Source organism: Microtus ochrogaster, unplaced genomic scaffold, assembly GCF_000317375.1.
Source record: "Microtus ochrogaster isolate Prairie Vole_2 unplaced genomic scaffold, MicOch1.0 UNK2, whole genome shotgun sequence".
NCBI lineage: Eukaryota > Metazoa > Chordata > Mammalia > Rodentia > Cricetidae > Microtus > Microtus ochrogaster.
In genome coordinates this window covers 3966072-3989640 of record NW_004949100.1, presented here as the reverse complement: position 1 = coordinate 3989640, position 23569 = coordinate 3966072, and the positions used below count along the sequence as shown (strand labels likewise).

Genomic DNA, 23569 nt, shown 5'->3' with positions numbered 1-23569 from the left:
TCATATATTACGTGAACAGAACTAAAGTGTATATTACATTATCTATTTTTATATAATCACAATCTTACTAATTGTCTATGATATTCTATTTGCCTTTTACTATACTATATATAGTATATCTGACTTTTATTTATACTAGAAGCTTTGGGAGAAGAGAAACATACACTAAAATAATAATTAAAGCCTGTACCTGCCTTTAAAACAATGATATTTAATATTTTTCATAGAGTTTCTATCACTGTAATCGCTATTTGGCTTTCTGATAAGTCTGTCTTTATATGTTACTTAATAATTTGTTTTCCTTTGAAGATTTTGATATCTGTTTTTTGTTATGCACATTTTGTGTGTTAATTATTATGTATCATGAGGAATTCCTTTTGTAGTCCTTTTCATCCAGTGTTCTGTTTGTTAAAATATCCTAATTCACTTGATATATTTATTTATGTGCAATTTAGTACAGAGGCTTTAATGTTTGAATAACTGCTTAGTTTATTTAACATTATTTTGATAATTACCTTGTATCAGAGCTATTCTTCCCTATGAGTTTATTTTTAAACATATTAATTTATGTGTGTTAATAGAAAATATTCTCCAGTCCTAGTAATAATGTATATAGAGAGAGTCCAGTCACAGTTTTGGACATATTATGAATTAAATGTATATTCAATTTCTTTTTCACCTGATTTCAGATTCATTCATTACATAATTTAGTGTTAATCCCAGGTTTATACTATCTTTAGGAATTTCAATTTAGTCCAGTACTGTCATTCATGTCAGATATTACTGTTAGATATTAATTGGCATGAGAAATACAATTTGGACGGGGGGCAATGCCTGAGAATAGCAGGAGCAGTTCTCCTTCTTACCAGGCACCTGGAGATCCTGACCCACTTGGCAAGAACCTGTGGACAATTCACCGTATAATTCTGGGCATCAACCCAGGAGTTTGTGTGCTACATATTCTCCTTGCTTTCACTATGCTGGTCACAGTGTTGGTCTGAATCAGTTACAGGAGGCCATGGAATTTGTTATTAAATATTAGTGTAATTATTCTGGAAATAGTGATTTTAAACATAAGAGTTTTAAAGGAATGATGATAATTAAATGGTATCAAGAGTTAACTGGAACATTCAAGAAACAAGGAATGAAGTAGAATCACAGAAACCCACAGTTCCCTAACTCCTAATAGGTATGCCAATACCCCAAGAGCATGAGGTAGATAGACATAAGACAGGGGACAATCAATTCTAAGTATTAGGTGTAAGTTTTCAAGTTATCTTGCTTATAGGATAAATGGAAAAACTTAGTATGCCCCCAGAGGGCATAGGGTACTACGAAATATAGACTGGATTAGTTCAGCTTTGGCTGGTGAGTTGACTGTGAGAACCAAGACCCTACTGGCTATAAATCTTAACCGCAAAAGACAAAACTGTCTCTTACTTCACATCATGCTGCAGCTGCAAGTACTGCCAGCTGGGGACATTGTTCTACCTGTAGGCGTGCCTAGTTAGAAAAGTACCTTTGTCGCTAGCAAATCTTTGTGTGCTTGTGATGAAAGAGATATAGATCAGAAAGCTAATTGCTGCTGGTGGGAACGTTGGGAGATGGAAAGATAAAGAAAGAGCCGGGGAACAAAATAGTAATTATTGTGACTCTTTTTAGGAACTTGGCATGTAAAATCTGACTGTAAATTTATTCATGCACACCTTTGGCACTGTGCAATAAAGATGACTCAAGGTATCTGGGGACACTGGATTGAACAACAACAGGTTGTCACAGCTTCTTGGTGCCTACTCCACAGATCCATTAGGGTCCTCAAAGCCTTCTGGAGCAAGGTTCCAGCAACTAATTTTTAAATGGAATTGTTTACATTTTTTTCTGTACCTTCATTCAATTGCACTTTGATAAGCTATTTGGAATGCTTTTATGTTATACTTGCAATCATCTTTCTCTTTTAAATCAACACAATGTAGCTTTGAGAATCTTGTCTTACATCTAAAAAGTGTTTTAACAGCCTAAAATGTTCTGTAGTTTGATGCCTCTCTTAATGTCTAGGTGATGTTCATGTCTTAGAAATATAACCATTACAATAGAACCTTTCACATCAGAATCCTATCAAGGAATTATTTCACCTCTGACAACTTTGGGGCATTTACTCCCATCTACAAATGGAAGGTTTTCTCTTGCTTTCACATACCACTTATGTATTATCATAAGTTAGGTGTTAGATCCTTTATGTTTACATTTATCCCAATTAGGAATCATTAATATCAATGACCAGTCATCTTAAATTTAGATTATTTATTCTACTATTTTTGTGCTAAAATAAATTTCCTTAGTATTTAAAATTGATTGCTCAGACAAATCATGTGCAATATAATACTGAATCCATGATATAATCTTATAATAACATATTGTGATAAATATCCTTTAGCTGTTTTTTTATGTTAAAAATATCAAATATAAAATGACCACACCCTAAGAAGTAATGTTATAAGAGCTCTGTGAGCCTTTAGCAGGCAACATGTTCTTCAGTGCTGTGTGGGAGACAAAGCAAATCTAAGGCTGACTTTGCAACCTGCATCAAGATTTCTTAGTAAGCAGGAATAAAACCAGCCATCCACCTGTCTGGGAGTTTAGTGAGTATTCCCGAAATAAGCAGTTCACATGAGGGAGGTCACTGAGAAGATCAAGCAAGAGCATTCTTCCCTGGTGTCTACAGATTGTCTTTGGATCAGGTTAAAGGATTTTGCATGTATTAAAAAGCAAGGGACCAAACTAGATCTAGGACGCTGCTAGAGAGTCCTTATCCTACAACTTATCACTAAAAGTACCTACAAAGCTGGGTATCTGAAGGCTTTTTAATAACATTATATTTATGCTAATAATTTCAATCCATTTGGGCCAAACCTTGAAATATCTTGAAAATTATATTAGAATCACACGGCTTTTTTTAACTATGAAAAATGATAAGGAACTGTACCTAGGATGCAAATTATTAAGAAAGTTACACTTTTTTTTTTTTTTGAGACAGGGTTTCTCTGTGGTTTTGGAGCCTGTCCTGGAACTAGCTCTTGTAGACCAGGCTGGTCTCGAACTCACAGAGATCCGCCTGCCTCTGCCTCCCAAGTGCTGGGATTAAAGGCGTGCGCCACCACCGCCCGTCTTACACTTTAAGTCCAAGGAAATGTGCAATTTGGGAAGATTTCTTGGTGTTAAAAAGCACTTGATTTTATTGTTAAGGCATAATAGAATTATCTACCTACATATGAGGTAAAAGGGACGCAAAGCATAGAGAAGCATGGCTTTCCTAGATGCAGAGAAATCGAAAATTGGCCTAGATTAGTATTATGAAATTCAAAACACTTCCTGTTGACAATTTATGCTTTTTGGTGTCCTGTGTTACTTTTTTTGTATCAGGGCTTCCTTTTGTAAAGTATCATGTGTCACCGTGCATGAGGGAATCAATTATTCATTTTTATGTGACAACAAAGGCAAGATTTTTAGCCGTGGATATGAACATCTTCTAAATTCTTAGCAGTTGAGAATGTTCATGTGCCTGTACTTGGGTAAATGCACAGCAGTAGTAAGCAGTATAACAAATGGAATTATAATGACAGTTTGTGTTCCACCCATCTTCCCTTCTTTCTTCTGCTTCTTCAACCCCGCTCTCTAATTTGGAACCTCCTTGGTTCAGAGGATAACTAGGCAATACTCCCTTTGGCATTAAGAATAAATAGGTATATTTTTTGAACAAGAAATGATGTGTATAAGCACCCTATATATTTCTGGTAAAAACAAGAAGCCCGTAAGAAAGGTTCTTTTGGGTAGAAAGCAGATTTGTTCCTAAAATAAATATATTTTTCCCTTTAATACCAAGTATAAACAGGCCACATGAAGCTCCCTTTTAAAAGATTAACATTGCCTAAATTCAAGACAGCTAGCTCATGGTGTGAAGCAAACTCAAAGATTATGAGTTTTCTCTTCAATCTGTCTACGCCCTCATTGGGAAATGAATGAATGTTAATAAGAAACTTACAGTGTAGCTGGATTTGTATTATTTGTCTGAAAAAGCCTGGGGTATTGGTTTTCTGCCAGCTTCTGAAAAGTTGCAGCTTAGAAGAAAAGTTAAATCTCACACTTTTGACACAGAGGGGGTTTACCTACGAGTGGAAATCATAACTGGGCTTTCTGTTGCATTACGTTAACACCAGCACAAGGGAAACTAGGGCGGTGAAACAGGAGAACTGCTGTGAGTTCAATACCAGTTAACCACATACTATCAGACCAAAACTGCATCTCAAAACTGCAGAGTAAATAAATGAATAAAGGGAACCTGCGTTCAGCATTATAATACCCCTACTGTAAACTTTGAACATATAATTTGACAATGCAAGATTTATTTCCTATATATTTATTTATATATATGTTCACATAATGTAAACACACATATATTTATGTTCCCAGAAGTGTAGATGGATAGTAAGATAGATACATAGATAGACACATAGATAGATAGATTATAGATAGATAGATAGATAGATAGATAGATAGATAGATAGATAGATAGATAGATAGATAATGTTTCCTAAACTATATGTGATGATATAAAATCAGTAGTTTTAGTGGGCACATATTAGCTACATATGAAGGCAAAGAAATTTTGTCTCAAAACATTATGTCAAATGAACTTTATGCTAATTAAACTTGGAAGAAATAGAAGATAATGATAAAAGTTGGATTCTTGTTATTCTCAGCAAAGCATGACACTTTGTGAAAATCAAGTATATGTCTGTATCCTATGACAACACTATTATGCAAGATATTTGCTGCTCGATATTCATATCAAACAGAAGATAAAGCCTGATGATTTTTTAATGATGTTACTTGGCAATTTCTTTTTTTTTTTGTAGATTAAGAATGAAATCACAGCTTCATATCTCGGCTACCACACCTCTTTCCTCCTTCGTCTATCTTTTTCATCCAGTTGATCACTCCATCCCATCCTCCCAAGCACCTGTCACTTCTTATCCATCACCTGCTGTTACCTTCCATCACCCACGTCTCCACATATGCTTTTCGTACGGGCAATGCTGCCCTTGCACTTCTTCATTCTGCGGATTTCACTCAGTTTTCAGTGCTGACTTGAAATGTCATGTTTCCTTTCGTGCTGTGATGCTGTCAGCTGTCACTTCATATGTTGTCAGATCATTTACCTCAGTGTTGGAATCTTCTTCGCTCTTCAGAGTCCCCACATCTAATTTGTCCTCTTGGTGAAAGCAAGCTGGGAGACAAAACCATGATTAAATAGATGAAGAGAGGCATCTGAGGATACACATGACTAATTGCTCATGAAAGTCTGCGTGCAGAGGGCAACATTATTCTAGCAGCTCAAGTCGGTTGTTTTATCTTTTGTTATTATACTTTTAGTAATAAATACAATGTTATTTTTTATTTACTTTTACATTTTAGTTCTTTGATTGTGTCCAAATAAGTAGGTTGTGAATAGACTAAACGTTTACATTTTAGTTCTTTGTGTACAAATAAGTAGATTGTGAGTAGGTTTAGTTGACTAGCTATGCTGACAAAGTACTCGTTTAGATTTCTTTTTCCATTGTAGAAATACACCTATCAGTTTTCCTACTGTATTCATGGAGCTGTAAACAAATACTTTGCTATCTCTTTAAATGATTCCTAAACTACCTATTTTCAAAGATCTTTTGTGTATTTTCAAACTATCAGTTTTTCTAAAATCTATTGTTACTGCTATTATTGAAAAGTATGTTAATAAAATCAATATTTACATATATATATATATATATATCATATATATATATGATAGAGAGTGAGCAGACAGCTTCTGGGTGACCATGCAAGGCTGCATGGCAGTCACACAGAGAACACTCAAGCTACCAACCATATTTTATTATGTCGTGCAGCATGAGAAACTGCAATGGCATAATAAAAATGTTTCTATGGTTTGAAATCAGCTTAAGCACCATATTGCAGAATTGTTAAGAATACAAGAGCATGGACCAGACAGCCTGAATTGTCCACACTATAATATGCCGTGTGGTACATTGATTTTGTGCATCTCTTTTGAAACTGAAAAATGGAGAATTAAGTGTACATGTTTATAGGCAGGTTAAGGATAATAGTTATGACTAAGGATCAATTTGACAATAGAGTATTAAAAGATAAGTAAATTGTACTTTCTTTTCTTGATGTCTTTACTATGGGAATTGTCCAAAAGACTTCCATCAGAATTAATGACTACATGGCCTGCAGCTATTGGTCACCCTGATTAACTCCAGAGGTCACAACAGCATCAATTTCTACTCTCCCCACTAACTCTTATCACTATTTAGTCAGTTTCAAAATCTTCCCTCTTCCAGAGATCCTTAACCTCTACTTTAATTATCACTGTGATCTTTCTTTTTATGAAAATGTTATTTTATCATTGAGACATAGCGTAATTGCTTAGGTAAAATAGCAAATATAATCCATATACCCACCAAGGCTTTCTTGACAGAGATTCTGAATTGTGGCACTTAGAGACCTCCATAAACATATCTATATGTCTGCTTTATTTATTAATAGCAAACAGAATTACAGGATTTTCAAAAACTGTTTACTAATGTACAAATATATGCAATAGATAGATAGATAGATAGATAGATAGATAGATAGATAGATAGTAGATAGATAGATAGATGATAGATATGATAGTATGCGTCACATGCAAAAATATTAAAGGATTAAGTGTTCTCACATAGAATGAAATCTGTATGAATTACCATAAGGTAAAGAAGTGAGTTTTGAGTGTTAGACTATTTTTAAATCATTTAATCTCAGTCTTGATGTGTAACTTATTTTTGAAGTTAGTGTGGGACAATTCTGTATTCTGTCAATTATGTTTTAAACAAATGTTGATTGGCCAGTAGCCAGACAGGAGGTATAGGCAAGACAGCCAGACAGGAAGTAGAGGCAGGGCAATAAGAACAGGAGTATTCTGGGAAGAAGGAAGCTCTTTCTGCAGTCCTGCCCAGACACTGAAGAAGGAATATGTGACCTGCCCAGCCAAAAAGGAAACCAAGCCATGTGGCTAACATAGAAAAGAATAATGGATTAATATAAGTTATAATAGCTAATACAAACCCTGAGCTATGGGCCAATCAGTTTATAACTAATGTAGACTCTGTGTGATTTCTTTGGGACAAAGGGCTATGGGAACTGGGCAGGACAGAAACCCCAACAAGCAAGCCCAACAAGCAGGCCCTTATGTTACATGACTGTTCCTATCAAATACAGCAAAATGAGTGTAAATTTCAGAATTATCTACTCAAGCAAGTATCAAGAGTTTCCTGTGAAGTTTGCTTAAACTCCATAATACACAATACAAAAGACAGTTGTTATGACAACATGCATTAGCGTATTCCATGGTTAGTGTCCTAGACTGTAACAGTGTAATTTGTTATCTGTGCATGTGGCAAGCAAGGTTACTGATTGTAAATAAGACTGTAACAGTGCTCTAACTGGTGTCATCTTTCTTATAACTTTTTATATATTTTTAAAATCTAATAAATATTACCAACTATTAATTCAAATTAATATATAATTTCTGTTTAATCATTTCTATTATATGCAAAGTAATAACAGTTTATAGAATCTAAGATTAGAAAACTATTTTTTTTAATCTTAGAATACTGAATGTTGCAATAACAAAAATTCCATATATATATGGACTTTCTTCATTAAGATATGTATTTCACACCATGCAATTTGTTTTTAACTATATGTTTTACATTTTGCCATCCAAATTATACTGTTAACTTTTTATCTAATTTGTGTTTTCAGGTTGTATTCTGTTGGGGGTCGAGATGGAAGTTCTTGTTTGAGTTCAATGGAATATTATGATCCTCATACAAACAAGTGGAGCATGTGTGCACCGATGTGTAAGAGGAGAGGGGGGGTTGGAGTGGCCACCTGCGATGGTTTTCTCTATGCAGTGGGTGGTCATGATGCTCCTGCTTCAAACCACTGTTCCCGGCTCCTGGACTACGTGGAAAGGTGAGCCACAAGGGCACTAGAGAAGAGCAAATATGTCTCCCAGAACTAACTTAAATACTTCTCCTCTCCCTCTCTCCCTCTCTATCACTCTCCCTCCATCCTTTATTTCCCATTTCAAATAAGTGTATCTGCCGATTGATGAAATTAAGGTCTTCCCAGTTTTAAGCCATTCCTTTGGCTTCACTAAATATTACCCCATTTAAATTTTGCACAAAACTTCAATTACTATGGAAAATAATGATATATGCATACAAATATTCATCTTGAAAACAAAGTTATTTATTTTACCAAATGAATTTTTAATCAATTTAAAGGTCCAGTTATGGTTTGCAAGTACCTAAAAAATTAAAATGACCATTATCATGACTAAAAGTTTCAGAACATTAATCCATCAAAATTTTGACCTTGAGAACAAAATTTCTTATTTTTATTTTACAGTTCATACTTTTAAATTATCATTTCTAGAATAAAATTTGAGTATAATTACAATTTCCATTTTATTGTCCTTTTAGGTATGATCCAAAAACAGACACATGGACTATGGTGGCTCCTCTGAGTATGCCTAGAGATGCTGTTGGTGTCTGTCTCCTTGGTGATCGACTATATGCTGTTGGTGGCTATGATGGGCAAACATACCTCAACACCATGGAATCCTATGATCCACAAACTAATGAGTGGACACAGGTAACATTATTATGGGCATAGTTACTGGAAGAGAAACAGAATTTATTTAAATTGCACCTTATAGAGAATGACTATGCTAATTACAATCTATCTTATATAACCACCTTGCCTTAAAGTGACTAATTTAGTCATGCATTGTGAAAGATGCAAGAAATGAATAATTCTGTGTATTATTTTCTCATGCATGTAATACTATAATAAATTTGTATTCCTAAAATATATTCATCTTTCAAGGTGTTCTTTAATAAATCAATACAAGGAACACAAGAGATTTAGTGACCAAAACTAAAAATTGAGAGGATAATATATTTGCAAATGAAGCTATAATAGGATATTTGATTTTAAAAATGTCTGCAGCAAGAACACAGAGGTTTCAGAATTTGTCTTTCCTGACAGTAATTTTTTCCTGTGTGCATTATTGCTCTTTGTTGAGATTATCCACTTGGTAAAGCTATAAGAATCAGTAAGCAATAATCTCAATGTCAAAAGCAGAAAACAGAGTAAATATATATCCCCAGTTGATTTTACAAAATAAACAGAAAAGGATCCAAATTTCCTGGTGTTCATCAGATAGAAATCTCCATTGCCTGGCAAGTTGAAGAGAAATGATTGGCTCCTCTTGAGTGAATGATCACTTTTGAATATGCACTGGAGCTACATACTCAGGAACAAAATAGAATGAAACAAGTCCCATTCTCTTTGAAAAGCTCCACCTATCGGAGTGGAGTAGGAAACAAGAAAACTACAGAGCAACCTCTTTAGAGAAGAAAGCATCCTGAACTACATAGCTGTGGTGGTCTTGCTGACAAGAGACAGAAGGAAACATCCTCAGAAGTTTTCCTTTATATTCAGTTATTGTATACTTTCCTTTTATTTTCCTATCTTTTTCTTTAGTTAAAAATATAACAGCAAGATATTAGTAAAGTTGCCATTGATGAGCACAGTAAAATTCAAAACTATTATAGAGTTGAAACTAACAGTACACACAATTTATATGTTTTAATCTTATATGATTTAATAATTATTGACAGTTCTGATTTGGGTCATACAAACAAAGAAAACTTTATCTGAAAATTTTAATAACTATACATTAATGATATTTGCATATATCATCATTGATAATACATCTTTAGTAATGTTTCATCTCAGCAGCCTCATTCAGTTAGATTAGCATCTATGTTCAATTGTTGGGTAAGACACCTTCGTTGTGAATAATTCCTTCTCCAAAAGCAAAACTATATATATGCCTGACTTAGAGGAGTAAAGGAAAGATGTTGGTGGAGGTGGGGGAGGGGAAGAGCACTGTTAGAACTGAATTTTTTGACATTCCATTTTTACTCCACTTTCAAAATGATTATTTACCAACAGCATTGGCTACAAAAGAAAGCAGGAATGAATATTTTACATATTATTTCACTGAAATGTTCCAGGATTTATTTTGATGCTTCACTTTTGTAAGTCCCTAGTGTTTCCACAGCAGTTATAGTGTGAATTCAGTACACTTTATTTGTTAGGAAAAAGTCTCACTTGCGTGGTATGAAGTTTAGACACAATACCAATAATAAAGGAATGTTAGCTAAATGGAATATATAGTTGCATAAAAATATAATATAATATCTTCATTAAATATTTATGAGAAAGGATCATTGTGCTCATCATTCCTCTAAAATTGAAATCAAAACAATGTCAGTGCTAATAACAGGCAAAAGTCTCCTGAAGGCTCTTTTCATCATTTTTTTAAATCTCCGGACCATATAGTAGTTTACAAACAGAAGATTAGTTTCATTACACTTTTGTTTTAATATAGTAAATATAAATTTTAAAACTATTAAATTAAATATTTTACTTTTATAACTGGTACAATTCATAAATACAAGAGAAAAATACCAAATTAAACATTTTGCTGTTATATCTTTTCATCTCTTAGACTTTTAAGACTTTTTAGTACCTATCAGGAGAAACCTCCCAGACACATACAAATAAATTTGCATATATGAAATAAAACACCTTTTGGAAATGTTCATTATTCTAGTCTAACTTTGTCCAATGAGGCTGGTCACTTTTGCTCTGTTTCCACATTAAAGTGCATGAAATCTGTGGACTAGCTCCCCCACAAAGGGCTAGTCCTTAGAATAAATAAGGAAAATCTATTATCTTTGAAAATATCCAAGAATACATGTTTTAAAAATTGTGCTACGTTAGATAGAATTATAAGAATTGTCATAACCGTGTCATCATTTGTTTTATGAGTAAATTATACATATGGCACATATACAAATTGGCACATATGTAGGTTAGTGAATTTTACTGTGACATTTAATATTGAGCTTAACCCTTGCACTTGGTTAGAAAATATGTGTTTCTAGCAACAAAGTAAATTTATCATTTATCTCTGACCAAGGTAAAAGCACATAGTCTTCTTACTGCCACTACTGCGTGGAATGTTTATGCTGTAGGGCATGTGCAGATGCTTGTTACATACATCAATTGATTGTTATCATTATTCTTTCATGCTCGAGTGAAATTTATATGGACGTAATTTATAAAGAGAAATTTTTGGAAAGTAACTAAGAAACCTGGTAAAATATGACAAATATACCTTTGCTTGACTGAACTAATGGAATCTGTGACCAGTCTTTTCTGGTCACCACAATGAAATTTATAATTCTTGAGGAAATAATAAGAGGAATTTTTAGGATATATGAATTAAGTTAGTTCAAATAACAAAATATAATCTCTTTTCACTGTTTAAAAGATTGTAAGTGGAGGTTTCTTTCTTGCCTGTCAGTTCCCAAATATCCATTTTGAGGGTTAAAAATTAATTACAAACTGTTTGGCCAAGTAGCTCAGACTTATTATTTACTAGTTCCTACAACTTAAATTAACTTATTTTTATTATTCTATATTTTATTATAATCTGTCTTGTGACTTAACATCTTGCTTCTCCTGCATCTGCTGGCATCTCTCTGATTCCTCTTTTTTTTTTTATCTCTGTGTCTTTGCTTGGATTTCCTACCTACCTCTATTCTCCCCTGACATAAGCCAAATCAGCTTCTTTATTAACCAGTGGTCTTAAAACATAATCACAGCATGCAAAAGAACATTCCAATCAATTGATCTCAAAAATATAAAATGTTTAAAGCACAATCATAATAATATTTGTCTGAGGAAATACTCATCACTGTGATATAGCCTACATGGACTACATAGAAAACTTTAGGCTCTAAATGTAATGTTGAAAGTGGCCTAAAAAGAAAAAGTAAGTTAAGGCGATAAATATTCAGGAATTATTTAGCTTTTTAAAAATCAGCATATGTTAGAGCTGGAGTAATAACTCTTGCCAACTTTCACTGAGCAAAAATAATTTGGAAAACATTGTTTGGGGAGATAAACAGGTAGTACATTATATATGAACAGAAAGCCTACAAATGATCCTTCTTTAAGAGAATAGCTATTGAAGGATGTTTAACTTCTGTTTTTATTGTTCTCTCATACGTTACATCCTGATGACAGTTTCCTCTCCCTTCACAATCATCCAAGCTCCTCATCCCTCATGACACTCTCCCCAAAGAAACAAACAAACAAACAGCCTTTCAGGGACAGTGTGGGAGGTTCTTCTGTCTATGTGTTGCTTTTATTGGTTAATTAATAAAGAAACTGGCTTGGCCTGGTAGGCTAGAACAGAGCAAGGTGGAGAAACCTAAACTGAATACTGGGAGAAAGAAGAGAGGATTTAGGGAGAAGCCATGGAGCAGCCAGAGACAGAGGTGCTGAAACTTTGCTTGTAGGCCACAACCTCATTGTGATGCACAGATTAATGGATATGGGTTAAATTAAGATGTAAGAGTTAGCAAATAAGAAGCTAGAGCCAATAGCCCAAGCAGTGATTTAAATAACACAGTTTCAGTGTAATTATTTCAGAGCTAAGTGGCAGGGAACTAACTAGCAACCCCCCCAAAAACACAAGGACACCAACCAAACATGGAATAACAAATTATAATAAAACTAGGTAGGCACAAACCCTCCTATCAAAGCTGGGCAAGGGGACCTCAGTAGGAAGAAAATGGTTTAAAAAGCAAGTAAAACTTGTCAGAGATACTCACCAACCTATCTTTCCCACTGTTAGGAGTCCCACAGAAAAACTAACCTACTCAACAGTAACATCTATGAAAAGATCTTTGGGTCTGTGATTGTTGCATCAGTCTCTGTGAGCCCTTGTGAGCCCTGCTAATTTGATTCTGTGAACCTGATGTCCTTGACCCCTCTGACTCCTATATTCCTTCCTCTCCCTCTTCTGTGGGGATGCCCTGGCTCCTGCTAGTCTTTGTATGTGGGTCTTTGCAACTCCCATCAGTTTCTGGATCATGCCTTTCTGATGACAATTGGGCTTATAGATGTGATGTGGAGATGAACATATCTCCCATGCTCATGTATCCATAGGATTAACATAGTAAAATTGGCTTTCTACAAAAAGCAATCAATTGGGTTTCTACGAAACCCAACCCCCATCAAAATTCCAACACAATTCTCCATAGACCTTGAAAGGACAAAACACAACTTCAAATGAAAAACCAGCTAAACAAAAGCAAAAACAAACATGAATAGCTATAAAAAATAAGAATTATATTTCAATTATTGGATTTTTAAAGCATAAAATGATTAGGAGAAAGATAAACCATTGTTATGCAAGATTAAATTATAACTCCATGTTTAAACATAAGCAAAGAAAACCAGCCCACAAATCACAATCCCAGTGAACCTAGACAGCAATGAGGACCCTAAGAGAGACATACATAAATTTAATCTACATGGGAAGTTAAAAAAAAAAAAAAAGACAAGGTCTCCTGAGTAAATTGGGAGCATGAGGGCATTGGGAGAGGGTTTAAGGGGAGAGGAAACACAGGAAGTTGGGACAGAGAAAAATGTAGAGCTCAATAAAAATCAATAAAAAGAATTATAACTCAAAAGGATACATTTGATTAGACAGTTTTTGAAACTTTTATTTTAATATATACCTAACAGTTTTATAATCAGGACCATTTTAGAAATTCTACATGTTCATTTTAATGAGGATCATATTGCAAACACATTTAGCAAAGAGTATACCATTAAGTAATTATGTACTATTCCTGAAAAATATTTAATATACTTTCTGTGAGTTTTCTGCCTAGGATGAATGTATAATATATTTAATTCCATATGATATCTATGAAAATTACTTTAAAGTGAGTGCAGTGTCACCACTATTATAATGAAACATAACAAATGTTATCTTTGATATAACTTTTTTTTTTTTTTTTGGTTTTTCGAGACAGGGTTTCTCTGTGGTTTTGGAGCCTGTCCTGGAACTAGCCCTTGTAGACCAGGCTGGTCTCGAACTCACAGAGATCCACCTGACTCTGCCTCCCAAGTGCTGGGATTAAAGGCGTGTGCCACCACCGCCCGGCTTTTTAATTTAAATTTATTTCATTCAAATCTTACTTTAGATTTTTGCTAAAAATTTCTATGAGTAATTGCATGTTTTAATCACACTAATATAAAAGTAATTACAGTTTTAAAAGTAGTATTTTCAGTCCTTTCATTGTCTTGTGCTATCTTTAACTGTAATGGGGTAATATACATTTATTTATGATATACATATATGTTATATGATTTTAAAATATATCATAACTTATGTAGAGTCATATGACAGTAATCTGTGTCTTTGGTTTCATCTTTTTTAACAGATGGCTTCCTTGAATATTGGCAGAGCAGGTGCCTGTGTGGTTGTCATCAAGCAACCTTGACTAATGTGCATAATGTTTGGAAGAATTTTCTTTGCTACTGTGGCTATTTTATATCGTATGGTAAGAATGAGAAAGAACTTCCTGAGATGAAAACCTCTCAGGAACAGGATTTTTATAGATTTACCTGCTGGAGCCAAAAGCAACAGAAGATCAAACAGAATTATAGGAAAGATGAAAACACAGACACAACAAGGGGCCAAGGGTTAGTTAGTTCATAAATGATACCTGGTAATGTTCTGTATCGTAGCATATGATAACTAGAGTTACCAAAGCCTGGTTTATCAGAAGAGACCCATATTTGTAATATAGAGAGTTCCTTAATGACAGATCACTCACCTGTTTTTATATTCTGTGAGGATATCCAACCAGCTGCCAAGAGTAGAAGTCATAATGATTCATCTAGGAAAATCTGATTGGTTTGATGTTTTTCTAATCAGATGTGATGATACTTAGGAAGCAGAATGTTTTGTTGGAACAAATGTGCTTCTTTCTTATTTTCCTCAGCTTCGAAAACAATTAGAGAGACAGACGACTGTTTGTCTCTTACATTCAGAAAACAAACTGCCCTGCTAATCTAGGCTGCATATTGTATCCAAGATAATGGCTGGATAATATTGCAACTGTGTCGTCAGTCTGAAACTGGCAAACCCAAAAGACTGCACTAAGCTTTCCACATCGCTTTACATTGTCAACACGCTGAGCCAAAGAGTCAATACAGCTCTGGGCATTTGCCTTGTGCAGAGTTCAGTATAAGCATGGATGCTAGTTCTTTTGGATGTTAATATACCCACTGCATGCTCAAGACCCTTAGAACTTTGTCCTTTAAAACAAAACGTAGAATTTTGAGACAGAAGTTTCCAAATCATTAAATTGGGTTGATTATAACTGCTAGAAGGATGACTGAAAACAGATTTCTCATTACCCAGTTCAAACATCTTATACTGATATGCACATTATTTTAAACCAAATGTTTGTAAAACCAAGTGTAGAACTTTTATGTAACACCACTAATATATATCATGTAAATTATAAGAATAGTTAATAAAAGATAGAGCATTTGCTTTTATCAGTGTGTCTTTCTTCATTTGTGTTTTAGAAAAGGTAAAGCAAACTGACAAGGTTATTGTATTATAGGTGTGTGTTTTTCTGCATAAATTTTATTAATATCTGCTCTCATTTTGTGAGTTACGTTTTCTCTGTCACTTCCTCTGATACAAGGTCATTACTTTTGAGCAGGCACCATGTATTATTTACTTCCTAGTAGTAGAAACATGTCAGATGGCACAGTGTGTTGAGTACTTTCCACACTCGTATGAGAATCTGAGTCCCAATCCCTATGCCCCATTAAAAAGGCGATCTTGTATCTGGCCTCTGTCATCCATATACTCCTAAATCCAGGTATGAGACAGAGAAGGAAGAAGCCCAAGAAGCCCCAGGACCAACTAGTTTTGCCATGTGCACTGATAAGCAGGAAGAGACTTATCTCAAGCATGGTATAATGCAAGGGAAAAGACAGCTGAATTTGTCCTCTGGCCTCTATTGATATGTCATTACTCACAGGTACCTCTGACCCCAAGACATCAAACACATAGACACATCCAAAATTTCACACCATTATAATTTTATCTAATCAAAGAAATTATTATATAATGTTCAAAAAAAGGAAGATATTTTGTACAAGTAGCAAAAAAGTTTACTTTTGCATATTTACCTAGAAAAATACTAATAAAAGAAAATTTAAAAACAAGGAATGATCTTGTTAATCCTTTCATGTTCTGAAGATAAAATTATATGATCAATATAGGTTTTTTTTTAAATCTATAGAAACATTGAATGAACTGAATGTGTTTAAAAATACCCCAAAGTTCTCTTGGTCCTTCTTAGATATCTATAGTCATACAGAGTGCGTAACTCTTTCTATTGTGTATTACAATTTGTTTACATTTTTATGACTGTGTGTGGAGTGAGTATACCCCATTCATGACATAAGCATAGCCATGCCAAGGACACCAACACCTCAGACTCAGGTCAGGTCCAGGAGAACGGCAAACACTTTTCTTGTCCATGTAAAGACACTGAGAATGTTTTCAGAATTTACCAACCACAGCTTCCTCCTGAAGATTAGCTGCATCCTGAGATTGTCTCTCTCTAGAAATTCCCTATTGATATTAGCTAGCTCAGTTCCTTTTTCATCACGGCAGGACATATCCATTTGCTCAGTCAGCTTTCTATATTATCCCCACCTCCTTCTCATCCAGTGCTCTCTAATAAAAGGGCTTATATATATATAAGCCCTTATAGATATATATATAAATCTTTTTTTACTATACATAGCAATTCAAATTCCCATTCCCTCTCCTCCCCACCACATTCCCTCCACATAACTTCTCACATCACCCCATCCAATCCTCAGAGAGGGCAAGGCACACTGCCTTATGGAAGGTCCAAGGCCCTCCCCCACTATGTCAAGGCCAAGCAAGGCATCCATCCAAAGAGAATAGGTTCTCAAAAAGCCAGTACATGCAGTATATATAAATCTTTTTTTTACTATACATAGCAATTCAAATTCCCATTCCCTCTCCTCCCCACCACATTCCCTCCACATAACTTCTTACATGACCCCATCCAATCCTCAGAGAGGGCAAGGCACACTGCCTTATGGAAGGTCCAAGGCCCTCCCCCACTATGTCAAGGCCAAGCGAGGCATCCATCCAAAGAGAATAGGTTCTCAAAAAGCCAGTACATGCAGTAGGGGTAAATCCTGGTGTCACTACCAGTGGCCCCTCAACCTGCTCCAGCCATGCAACTGTCAACCACACTCAGAGAGACCAGTTTGTTTCCATGCTTGGTCCTTCCCAGTCAGGTTGGAGTTGGTGAACTCCTATTAGTTTCAGTGGGTAAACTTGTCATGGTCTTGACCTCTTTGTTCACATTCTTATTCCTCCCACTCTTCAACTCGACCCTCTGAAGCTCAGTCCAGTGCTTTTATGTGAGTTAAGAAAACATATATACATCCACCTGGAAATTGGATATAGTCAAGATTGCCTGACAAAATTGGGAGCATGGGGTTGGGCAGGAAGGAAGGGTAGAAGGTGAAGAAGAGGGGAGAAGAAGAGGAGTGAAGGAATGGGATAGTCAAGAATGAGGAAGGACAGAGTTGAGAGCAAGGAAAGAGATATCTTGATTGAGGGAACCATTATAGGGTTAGCAGAAACTTGGGTCTAGAGAAATTCCCAGGAATCCACAAGGATGACCCCAGCTAAGACACTAAGCAATAGAGGAGAGGGGGCCCGATCTTGACTTTCCCTCTAGTCAGACTGATGAATATCTTAAATATCACCATAGAACCTTCATCCAGCAACTAATGAAAACAAGGGCTGAGTTTATAAGTTGCCTTTTCTTCTATAACATAGGGTCTAGCCAGTCCCAGCTTTTCTATGCATATATCTTCCACTTCTCAATTACTCATCAGAGCAATCCCCAAACAGTACAGGTTATAGCTTAAATGTTTTCCTAAGTCCAATATTATTGCTTTTAAACTATATTTAACTGCTTTTTATTATAATTAACACTGATGATTTTTCTTTGCTAGTATTCGCGTATTACTGGTTACTGGTTATTTTTGTATCACAACAATCAAAATAACAGAGAGACTTGCGTAAAGGAAGAAAATACTTTTATAGCTCATGGTTTCAGGGAATTCAGTCAATGATCCTTTTTTTTTTTTATCCTGGATTCCTGGCAAGAGAGAGCAATTTAGTGGAAAAAAACAAATGTGTTTTCCTGTAACCACCATCCCTTACACAGTCTTCACCTCACACAATTTTTACTGCCTGAGAAACCTAACAGCACTGAATGTTAAACACATGAGCTTGTATCTGTAAGTGCTTTCTATGGATATTGGAAGGAGTTGACCCTCCAATTATCATCCAATTCATAAATGAGTGCCTTTGTATGGGATGTCATTTTCAATCAAGTATTTTATTGCCTCCAGACATCTGCCAATATGGATTATATATGCTTGTATCATACAGATCAGCCATCCGGATCTGATTTTCTACATGAGAACAATAGAGGATAGCTTGGGATATACACTTGCAGATTATGAAAGTATTAAGATGAGATAAAATCTAGACTGAAAATTAACTTTGAAATATCAATACTCTTAATAAAGCCATTATTAACTTTTTGAACTGATATGCTGTAGCCTTTGGTTAAGCTATAGGAATTTCAATGAATTGAGACAATGACATTGACAATGTCACCTTTATACAGAGTACCATTCTCTGTATCTGTTGTATTTTATATGCCCCTTTTCTTCTTGGAGAACTTCTATTCTCCTTGCAGTTAATCATTGAGGTAACTTCCCGTTCCTGCATATGACAAATAGGATTAGTCTCCTGTAAAAGAACTAAACTAATTTCAAAACAAAACAAAATGATTTCTCAATATTATTGTCACCATGAGACTATTTTGTAATATTTTTTCATTATGGAAAATGCTTCTATGGAGGATGCCTTGTACACAGCTCAAATATTTTTCATTGTTGCCTGAACATCAAGAACATTAATTTTCTATTAAATAGCCCTTAGATACAGAGTATTAAAACTCATTTCTGTTAATTCTAACATGAGGAGTAAGGGAGCTCTTTGTGTTAACATTATCCTCCAATGACAAATTACTCACCTCAATGTACATAGATAATTTTTGTAAGGGGATATACTGAAACAATAACTTTGCATAAATATTTTGTGTTTGTAATGAACTGCACTTATACACATGATGATTACAAATATTATCAAATAAATGCTGTTAAATTAGCTAATCAGAATAGCTCACAAACTTCTTCATTCTCCATAAAATTTCAAAGAATTTTGAACACACTAAAACAAAATATACATGGAGACTATGAAACAGAAGCAGAAGGATTTCATAAAGAAATACTATAGTGATATTGATAGCTAACAATTAATATTTTAAAATATAAAAGAAATGTTTTTTTAATTTATTTTGTCTGTTTTGCTTTTGAGTTCAGGACTTTTTGCCCAGAGGAGAGATATCCATTAAATTTTAATTCCTTGAGGACCTATAAATCTATTTCTCATGATCCTATGCTGTGAAAACTGTAGACTAAATCCCTATGATGAGCTGCCTTTGTCAAAACAGCTAGATTGCTTATAAAATGGGAAATGTCTCGTAATATAAATAATATTGATAATAGTGGAATATAAAATTTTGAGCTTGTAAATATGTGTCTTTATGGAGTAGTTAATAAACTCAAAAATAAAATTGAAAGAAATACACACAAAAGAAAACTCTGCATATTAAGTACAAAATTCAAGAACAGTTACATGTAGCAAGTACATGAAAGACATTTACACAGACAGAATGCATGTATTCAGCAAATGCTAAATTGATGTGGCAGCTGTTTTAATAAACTTTCCTATGTTCTAAAGAAATTAAGGTGATTAAAAAGTATTTTCATAGGGTTTGCTGCCTCATGGCACACATGCGCAGATATCCATTTGTGGCTAACACTTGCTGGTTTTTACCGAATCCCTAGATTTAGTCCTCATAACACTCTGTAAATCCAGTTCACGTGGCTCCATTGTCCCACTGCAAGCATGTGACATACTACATGTTGTAAAGCATCCATATACACAGAAAATATTTTCAAGTATCAAAATACCCATCAGCAACCAGCATGGCATGATACACATACTGGTATGGTAGAGTCCCACTGTTGTAGGTCAGGGAAGTCCAAGACCAACCCAAAGCAGTATGGGCATAGAAATAGCTGCTAATCACAGTATATAAAGACAGTGTCCTATTGCTAAAGATACTACATATTTCGAACACCTGACTTGGAAGAATATAACTGGAACTGATGTGCAAGCCTCCTCTCTGAGAGGTGCTTCTTCCATAATCAGAAGCTAATAAATAAGAGGAGCAATCAACAGGCCTACCAAGCTGGTGTGGGAAGTCTTTCTGTATATGTGTTGCTTTTATTGGCTAATGAGTTTAGAAGTTGCTTTCAGCAAATGGTTTAACAGAATACAGCCAGGCTGGAAAAGATATATACAGTGAGTGAGTCAAAGAGATGCCAAAGAGCCACCAGAGGAAAAAGACACAAAGCTGCTAGCTGGAACCTTGACAGAAGGCTACAAGCCTTATGCTAAAATATAAATTATAGAAATGCGTTAACCAAAGATATTAGAGCTAGATCTCATTATTCTTAAGCTGTTGGCCAAACAGTATTGCAAATAATATAGTTTCTGAGTGATTATTCAGGACTGAGCAGCTGGGAATGAACTATCAATTTTCTCCAACACCAAGCTGTTAAGCCTATGATCAACAGAAATGGACAGACAGACTAGCAACATATACACAATGGCAAAATTAGTGGCACCTTCATCTTGAGGGCAGCCAATAGCTCTCTAACTGGACATGAGGTCTTCTCAATAGGAGAAAATTTGTACATGGTGCTCAAAACACTAGCCAACTGTCTAAGTCTAAATAGGTCATAGATATAAAAGAAGGACTTACTACTGCCAGATTCTGAAGCTAACATAATTTCTACTTATCAATATTCATTCTTTTAAACATAGATAAGTATAGGTCTCAACCTCTCGAAGATCTCTCTCCCTGTCTCTCTGTCTCTGTCTGTCTGTCTGTCTGTCTGTCTGTCTCTCTCTCTCTCTCTCTCTCTCTCTCTCTAACAGTATTTTCTCATTTCATACACCAATCACAATTTCTTCCCCCACTTCTCCTCCTGCTCCCCCACTTTCTACCCAACCCAGTCCCTATCCACACTCAGAGAGGGTAAAGCTTCCTCTTCAAATAAATGGAAACTATAATAGAGATTCACAATTGGTCAAGCATCAGATACTGAGTGACTGAGGTGCCGAAGAACACATGGAATATTCACCTTTCAGCATTTCTAATGTCCTGAGCTTACTTGTATTTTGTAATGATGTAGTCAATCCAACGCACTAGAAAAAAAATGAATTAAAATTTATGTTGGAATCTTTTTGATACAAAAGAAATATGGATATGAAAGATTTTAGCATTAAAATGGTTATTGTTGTCATCCCTAGTTTAAAAAAAAAAGTAAAGGAAACCAGAATACTGTGAAGAAAGTGGTTATAAAATGTAGTAGTCAGCCTTCTAGGATCTTGAAGTTACAGATGCTTTTAAGTCATCCTGGTACAGAGGCTGCCACAAGAAAAGTACTTCAATCACACATCAGTCCAGAAGTTGTTTGGATCTCAGACTGATACCACCTCTATTGTTAATCACTGTAGTCAAACACCCATTTGTCAAACTAACTTAATTCTCCCCGTTTTTCCTTAAAATATCTCATTGTCCCAACCTTTTTTGACTAATCCCAAACATGTTATTATTCTGAGAAAAAAACAGTCTTCCCGTTTTTTTTTTCACTTCTAGCCCATAAGCTATTTGTAAATTGATAGGTGCTCAGAGGGGAAACATCAGCTTTATTTAACAGATAGTCACTGAATATAACAACTATACCCCGAGGCAGTCCCCATGCCCAGAAGCAATCATCCAACACAAATGAATGTGCGCGTGTGTGTGTGTGTGTGTGTGTGTGTGTGTGTGTGTGTGTATATGTATATGTGTGTCTGTGTGTGTGGTGTTTGGTATTATGGTAAAGACGTAATCACAAAGAACTCTGTTATGCAATCAGAAGCTACTGTGAAAATATTATGATATGGTTTATTAAAAATGAAACTCTATAAGGCTGAATAGATCACTCAGAAGTTAAACACATTGGCTACACTTCCAGAGAACCCGTGTTCAGTTCCAGCACCCACATGACAGCTCAAAGCTGTGTGTAACTCCAGTTCCAGGAGATCTGAATTCTTCACACAGACATACATCAAGGCAAAACACCAATGGACATAAAAATAAACCATTAAAGTAAAAGATAATGAGGAAAAAATATAGCCTAATAGAATTCTGTCATACATTGAAAATTTCTATGAGAAACATTAACACCAATATATAGACAAGTGGTTATAATCTGTGCACAAACAACTATATATAATCAATATTTGATGCACATTCAATTAATTCCAATTATGAGTTAATAGCTTCCCCTACATCCATGAATAAAATTGTGATGATTAATTTTAATTGTCAACTTGACACTATTTATGATCACCTCAGAAGGGAGTCTTAATAATGTATTATCTAGGTTAGATTGGCCAGTGAACATGGCTGTGAGTATTATCTTAATTAGGCTGAAGGCAGTGTTGAGCAATGACTACTGTATGTGAACCTTGGATAGTTTAAGTGTGGAAGAAGCAAGCTGAGAAATAGCATGTATGCATGAATTCACTGAGCCCTGCTTTTAAATGAAGATATAGTACTTCTAGCTGCTTTAGCTTGGTGCCCATTTTCCTCCCAACCTTAATGGGCTGAAATCTGAAACGGTGAGCCAAAAGAACACATCTTTCTCTGAGTCGCTTTCTCAGAGTATTTTTTTTTTCAAGCACGAAGCAAAGAAACTGAAGCTAAAGTTTGCTGTAATGAAGAGTGAATGTTCCAGAGGAAACTTTGTGTGTTTGCATAGTGTCAGCAAACCAGAAACGTTTCTAGAGTCATGGGTACACAGGAGAATTTATTCCAGCCTGGGATATGATGTGTACGGGGTGGTTACCAGGTCTCTGCATGTTTTCCAGTCCCTTTGCAGGCACGGTCCTCAGCTCTGCGTTATTTTACTTCTTCCACAATGAAGGGCATTACATTTATATGCTAAAGCTCAGTTTGAATATTATTTATCATTTACTGATAATTACCATGCAAATTGATTACATTCTCTGTTAATTTTAAGACCTCTATATTTAAGCCACATTATTATTAAATATACCAAGAAAAACAAGACAATTTTATTAACTATTAAGGCATTAAATTTGAACTTAATGTTCAAATACTAACAAGAGTTCATACAGACACAGAATATTTTTAGATAAGATAAGAAGCAAATATTTTACACATTTTTTTTT

At 35.0% G+C, this 23569-nt stretch overlaps 1 protein-coding gene across 2 annotated transcripts in view; it reads left to right on the top strand.

Moving 5' to 3' along the window:
• Klhl1 (kelch like family member 1) overlaps positions 1–15664 on the top strand; it is a 224276-nt gene extending 208612 nt beyond the window's left edge. Inside the window, exons 9-12 of one of the 2 annotated variants that reach the window (XR_003378522.1) lie at positions 7858–8070; positions 8583–8754; positions 14481–14600; positions 15045–15664. Coding sequence is in view for 1 of the 2 variants with exons in the window: in XM_005365350.2 (XP_005365407.1) it covers positions 7858–8070; positions 8583–8754; positions 14481–14540 (445 nt within the window). In the remaining variant the exon portion in view is untranslated. Of the gene's footprint in view, positions 1–7857; positions 8071–8582; positions 8755–14480 lie in introns of both variants that reach the window. The other variant, XM_005365350.2, reaches the window with a different exon arrangement.
• Positions 15665–23569: the final 7905 nt, after the last annotated feature.